The sequence below is a fragment of the Oncorhynchus mykiss genome, chromosome 12, assembly GCF_057628025.1.
Source record: "Oncorhynchus mykiss isolate SJ-2025 chromosome 12, ASM5762802v1, whole genome shotgun sequence".
Classification (NCBI taxonomy): domain Eukaryota; kingdom Metazoa; phylum Chordata; class Actinopteri; order Salmoniformes; family Salmonidae; genus Oncorhynchus; species Oncorhynchus mykiss.
The window spans coordinates 91051168-91057647 of NC_143033.1; the positions used below are offsets into that span (position 1 = coordinate 91051168).

The following is a 6480-nucleotide window of genomic DNA, read 5'->3' on the forward strand; positions in this document are numbered from 1 at the left end:
ACAATGCCACAAAGAGGCGGCATGATAGCATGTTATAATCAGCTGATTGGTACCTGACGCTGTCAATCAGCTGCTGATGGTCCTCATTGATTAAGATGTCTGGGAGGGCTTCAGCTAGGTTCTCCACGTTCCGCTCGGCTGCGTACTGCTTCAGAACACCAAACAGCTGTTCCTTTATATCTGGCTCATCACCAAGCACCTCCTCCACCTGCAAGAAGAAGATAAACACAACTTCCTGTTGACCTCTGTGGGCTTCTGAGTGTGGAGACCTCCACAGATGGAGACGCAGACAGAGACAGAGTTGGAAACGGAAACAGACACAGGGGTGGAGACAGATGCAGAGACAGAAGACAAAGATGCAGGCACACACCCCTGCCACCCACACACCTTCTTGTTAAACTCCAGGGCCTTGTGTGCACGGTCCTGCCTGATACTATCCCCGCTCAGTGACACCTCCCTCATACTGTGGCTGAGGCGCTTGATCCTCCGTCTCATACTGAGCACGCCCAGACGCAGTGGGCGTCCCTGTGCCACCTTGATCATGGCCGCCGCCATTTCGTGATGCTTGACGGGGATCCCGTTGACCTCCATGACGTAGTCGCCGACCCGGAGGCCGCTGCGGCCCGCTGGGGAGTTGGGCAGGCAGTCATCCACCAAGAGGGGGCAGTCTCCCACGATGGTGAAGCCGAAACGGCCGTCGGGGCCTGGGTTGATGTCCATCTAGGGAACAGTCAGATTAGAATTAGATGTGAAGACAATAAAGTGTCTATTTGATAACTATCTGCATGGAAAGTAACGGAGATTGTTTTGAAAGCACATGTCATTTTGCCCTAGACTTATGTGTTACCCAGCTCACAGTTCCAGATCAGTAGTAGTGATCACACTGAGGCTTAGGTAACATGCAACAACACTGTCACAACCAACTCCTATCTGCCTTTAAAAAATGTCTCAAGTGAAAAACCGAGGTCAAATGTCCACTATCTGCATCACTGAAGCCTAAATGATTTCCCAACTGTTCCAGACCTGTTCTATGCGTGACACCACTCCGATGCTGGGGGGTACAGTCTTCAGAGTCTGTGCCAGGGCCACCAGGGCCTGGGTGCTGAGAGAGGACACCTCCTGGCCCTCGATGTCCACCACCTGGTCCCCAGGCTGCAGGCCCGCCAGGTAGGCACTGCTGCCCTCAATCACAGACAGGATGTAGCTGGGGCCCGCGCCCCCCAGAGTGAACCCAAACTCCTCCGGCCAGTTCTGATTGGTAGCCGGGAGGGTCAGGTCTGGAGAGTAGTCAGGATTGGGTTGGTTACTTAAGCCTGTTATACATAGCCTGGGTGCCAGTCTGTTTCTGCTGTCTTGACAACTCCTTATGGAACATGTTTGACTTGGCAATGACAGCAATGTAGTTGACAAGAGCACAAACAGATCTGGGACCAGGATACTTCTAACACAAACACTGCTATTACCAGGGTCTAGAGTCCATGCCTTTCTCAAATACTATCCCCAAATATACCAGATTACAGACCCAGTCACATGCACGCCTCCTGCTGTGGTAGAATGGTAAAACATCATGGGTCCTTATTTGTTTTTACATCAGTAGGAGGCGTGGCAGGAATTCAGGGACTATAATGAGAATCCAGGTTTCCCCAAATACACTGGTGGAGACCCAGGTAAGACCACGGTCAGACCTGCCTCTGGACCAGGGATCCAAAGCAGGGTCTGATAACCTGGGATGACCTGAACACACTGAAGACAGAGCCAGGTAAAACCAGGGTACCTTGATGTATTTGGGGCATAAGAGTGTAGATTATTTTAATAACAATGTCATGCAATGTCACATTATGATACCATTTAAATGGAGACTCAGCGATATGAGCAGCTGTGTGAAGAACCAAAGATACTGGAGAGTGAGTGCCATGCAAGAGGCTGCACTTGTGAGCATGCACACCACAGAGCATCTGCACATGTTCACGAGAGTTTGCGTCACTCTCCTGCAACATGATAGCTGCGTGACAACAACTGCGGAGGAGATTTGCCTCTTGCTTCGCGCTCTTTGATGTTTTGGAAGTCGTCCCGATCTGCTAATGGTACATTTGTATCGCTGAGTCTACCTTTAACTACATTGTAGTCTCTTTTCACAGTTGCTTGTCTCCGAGGCGGAGACAAGTGGCAGTGAAGACACTACTACAATGTAGCTGTACTTGACTGACCTGGGTTGAAATACTTTATCTGGGCTTGATTGAGCTTGCCTGGCACAATGGAACCAATGGAATAGTTGCAAAACTACAAACCTTACCCATCTGGAACCCCAGGCAGGCTAAACCAAACGCTAAAAGTATTTGAACCCAGATCTGGGACTTGAAACTAGTTTAAAAGTCTTACTGATATTCATTGGATTATTCATTGGAGGACAGCCCATTTGTTGACGGAAAGCATCATCTGAATGGGCGAGAGAACCAGAGACTGAAGCGTCACAAGAATGAAATGGGTTGAGAAGGTTTTTCTGCTCTTAAGGGACATCCACAATGGTCGAACACAATGGTATCACTTTTTAACAGACACTATCATACCTCCATAGTATAACGCCCCGCTTGGAGGGTTCGAGAGTGGAACATCAACTATTGGAAAAAACTTGACTTTATTATATAATAGCAATCAATGAGAAATAACCCAATCAATAACAAATATACTTTTATTTTGAAGAGTGAATTTAGTCAATGTTTCGAGAGATCAAATATTAGCACCACATAGTTTTGAGCCCTCCTGTCCTCTCCATCAAGAACAGGTCAAACTGAATACGTTTCCACCATACTGTTTTTACAGATCAACTTGCTTTAAGACCAGTGATCATGATGGACAGAACATGAGCAAATGATGCTGTTTTAGACTGTTGGGACTCAGCCTATGTCTGTCATAGCTTTCTGTTCTGAACTGCTGGCCCTCCCCTGGTCACTGGCCTCATTCTCATACTGCAGTCAGCGGGTGCCACTCAATACTCCACAAAATGGCTTCCTATTCTCGTCTCCTCACACTCATCTGCACTGATCTGAACAGACGCGATAGGTGAAGGCAAAGTGGCAGATCGAGGCCTATCAAAATGACTTGCTTTATCTTGTCAAGTTGTTTCAGATCAGTGCAGTTGAAGGAAAGCTGGATACAAGGAGAGGAAACATCTTTAGATTATTGAGATGTACCCATTAATTCTCCTCACTCTCTCCTGTACCAGATTGTTAACCTCCTAACACTGAAGTCTACAGCCTCAGCCTTATTCATTTAATAGGCCATATGATGATCCTATGAGGATTAATGTTTAATGAAAAGATTAATAGGTTCCATGACTACAGCAGGCAGTTTATGCAATTTCAATGATTGAAGTGGCAATCTTTCTCTCATTATGAAGGTGTGCATGAAGAGACACACACACACACACACACACACACACACACTCTCTCTCTCTCTCTCTTTCTTTCACCCTCTGTCTCTTTCTCTTTCTGTATCTCTCTCTTTCTGTCTCTATCAACGGGTGCATGAAGACACACTCACGCACACACACTCTCTCTTTCTCTCTCTCTTTCTCTCACTCAGTACCAATGTGTAAAGGTAGCCTATTGTATGTGGATTTCTTAAAGTGAACAAGAAATGGATGGTCAGATCAGTTTGAGACAATTCAAAGGAGAAAAGCTGGCAACAGTGGCATCATTACATAGTTCTACACTGACTTTGCAGGGAAAATAAAAAAGTGATGGTGTTATGAAAATGTACGAGCCCCGGATTATCTGAATAAAAGTTCAGAACACAGTGAGAACAGGTCGTTCTATATTTCACTTTGTAAGTCTCTGTGTATTGTGTCATAAAACAACTAAGTCTAAAGTAACGTGTCAAAATAAATTGGGACATCTAGACCTGTGAGAAAGTACATTGGTTAAATCAAACATTTCTTTCTCCGATGTACCAGGACACGCAACCCCACCGTCGAGATTAAACTTCCCACGGCCTTCTTCTCTCTTCTCCAAATCTGAAATACTTCTGAAGCCCGCGACCTAGATACACACACACAGCTTTAGTCCTTTTGTTCTCTTCTGTCTCTTCTCCTCCTCTCTTCAGAAGAGAGGGATGAAGCAGATAAGAGGAATAATGAAAAGGAATTAAAGACTTACAGAAATCTTTGGAGGCACCGCGAGGTCCAGACTTGCTCTGGCGCAGCGAGAAGCGGCCTTTGCGGCTCAGAAACCGCCTCATCTTGACGCTGGTGGTGTCTACTGAGATGTCAAGGTTTGCGAGGACACGTCCAGTCAACGGCCCAAAGTCCCCGTCTCTGGTGCCCAGTCACGCCCTTACCCTCTCTCTGGCTCCTGTACCCAGCTCCAGCACCCCAACCAAGACCTACAACCCAAACCCTCTCAAGAGGTCACATCAGCGTACAAGTAGGCTGATGTCTCCCTTTCACGGATCAAAGAACCAGAGATATGAGGCAAAAGAGGAGAAGGAGGCTGGGAGAGAGAGGAGACGGTCTGTAAGTCAGGCTCCCCATCGCAGGTAAAAATCTGCCGGCCCACAGCCCTAGCTAGCTGCTATCGCGGAGCGCCCATACAAAAACTGGGACACTTTGTCCTCTAATGATTCTTTCGTGAGAAAAGGTAGCGCGAAGCCCCATTTTTCTATAAATACCTCTGCCTCTCTCTCTTTCTCACACTCTCCTCCTACCCTCTCTCGCTCTGGTTCTTTCAGATGGGGCCCTCTCTAAGGGCTGAGGACTGACCCAGAAACAGTGAGGAGAGCCAGCCAGGGACACTTCTCACTGATTAGAGCGTGTCAACCTCAGTGTTGAGGCACTGTAGTCTATAGGCAGTAAACACACAATGGCTCCTCAAGGTTCATCTAGGAAACTTGAGATTGAGGGAACAGGTTAAAGGTACACACCTTCCAGGTTGCATACCATCCTTACAATCCTGAGGCGAAGAAAAGGAGCAAGGCTGGTAAATGTCTATTATACCTGATGGTAACTTCCAGAACCTTGGCTGAGGATCAGCACGAGAGCAATCCTGGTTCCCTGTTAGACACTGACGTCAAGCTTGCACCCCCCCAATCTGGCTACCTGAAAGTGAGACCTGTTCAATTTCAAATCACCCGTTACAGTACTCTTGTAGATCTGAAATGATAGCAATATGGTGATAGCTCCACCTTGCACTGTAATAGGTTATGTGGACCAGCCATCACATTGCCTACACTTATAACCTTTCCGATCTAGTGTCTAAGAGTAGGGGTGAGGTGTCAGTTTTAAATTTGGCAGTATCCCTCAGTATGAGCCCTGAGGAAACCATATCCTATTGGTAAGTGTTTACCCCTCCGGGGCTGACTTGACCTCAATGGAATCGTGATCAGTATGTTTCCAGTGGGAGATGCAGGCAGCAGCACTACAGCTGTGGAGTGTTCTCTGTTCTAACAGTGATCATGGCTCATGTGAAACTCTGCCAAATACATCTCTAGAGACGATCATGTTCAACAACATACAGTATGAGGAAACTAATCAGGGAAACAGTGATTGTGATGTTTGAGTAGGTGTGTCTTTGATTGGACACAACGTAAGCAGAGTAAGGTTTAGTTATGAATGGCTGGATCACCATGCCAGTATGTACAATACAACGGGCCAGAATCAATGCTTTGTTTAGTAGAGATGGGGACATCCTCATTAGGTGCCTAATAATTGACTGTATTTACTTTGCTAGCCACAGGCAGGACAACAAATCCCCCATGGGGGGGACACACAATTATATTTCCTAATTCCACAACCAAAAAGAGCTTGTACAAAATACTTCAAAGGAAACACAATTGCAGAAAAATATACATCAACACACCATTGGCATTACATCATGTGAAAATGCCCTGTTCATCTTACAGTAGAAGACTATGGGGGATTTCGGACTTTGATAAGGAAAAAGCCAAAGACATGATTATACGTTTTGTTTCAGGATTGTTTTATTCATATCAAGTAGCCTGATCCCATTGCATCTATGATAGTTCAAAGGACTCTCTCAGAGTAAAGGGCAGCTGTACAAAAAAACCCAGAGGGGTGAAAAGATTTGTCGTCATTCTGACCGTCTTGAGAGAATGCGAGCGAAAGGCATGGGAGTAAAAAGAGTGAATGAGAAAAGTAAAGAGAGAAGAGACAGAAGGCAACAACAACCACGGGCAAGGTGAGCAGCAAGGCTGCTTTGTCCTGAATCTGCCAGGCTGATGAATCCACTCCCGCTCCTCCATCTGGGGCTCACTGAGAGCTGCTGGGTTGCCCACGGCAACTGTAAACACCAGACCCAATCAATCGATCAATAACTGAATCAACCGATCACTTCTCAGCCTGCTTTTCAGTCAGGTATACAGTACACAGGAACCATTCATCCATAACAAGCACATTTTTCACATCCACAGGACAAAAATTCCTTTTAGTCTTCTGCAGAAACTCAATTCTCAAAGATGACAAAGTTG

The 6480-nt window shown here is 46.3% G+C and overlaps 1 protein-coding gene across 3 annotated transcripts in view; it reads right to left on the reverse strand.

Moving 5' to 3' along the window:
* Positions 1-4709, reverse strand: part of LOC110486827 (glutamate receptor, ionotropic, delta 2 (Grid2) interacting protein, a) — a 65217-nt gene extending 60508 nt beyond the window's left edge. Inside the window, exons 1-5 of one of the 3 annotated variants that reach the window (XM_090191517.1) lie at positions 4155-4709; positions 2380-2436; positions 1024-1277; positions 388-720; positions 54-208 (exon numbers count right to left, since the gene is read on the reverse strand). In XM_090191517.1, the coding sequence (XP_090047643.1) occupies positions 54-208; positions 388-720; positions 1024-1277; positions 2380-2436; positions 4155-4236 (881 nt within the window). In that variant the 5' untranslated portion in view covers positions 4237-4709. Of the gene's footprint in view, positions 1-53; positions 209-387; positions 732-1023; positions 1278-2379; positions 2437-4154 lie in introns of those variants that run through there. The other 2 variants (XM_090191516.1, XM_090191515.1) reach the window with 2 other exon arrangements.
* Positions 4710-6480: the final 1771 nt, after the last annotated feature.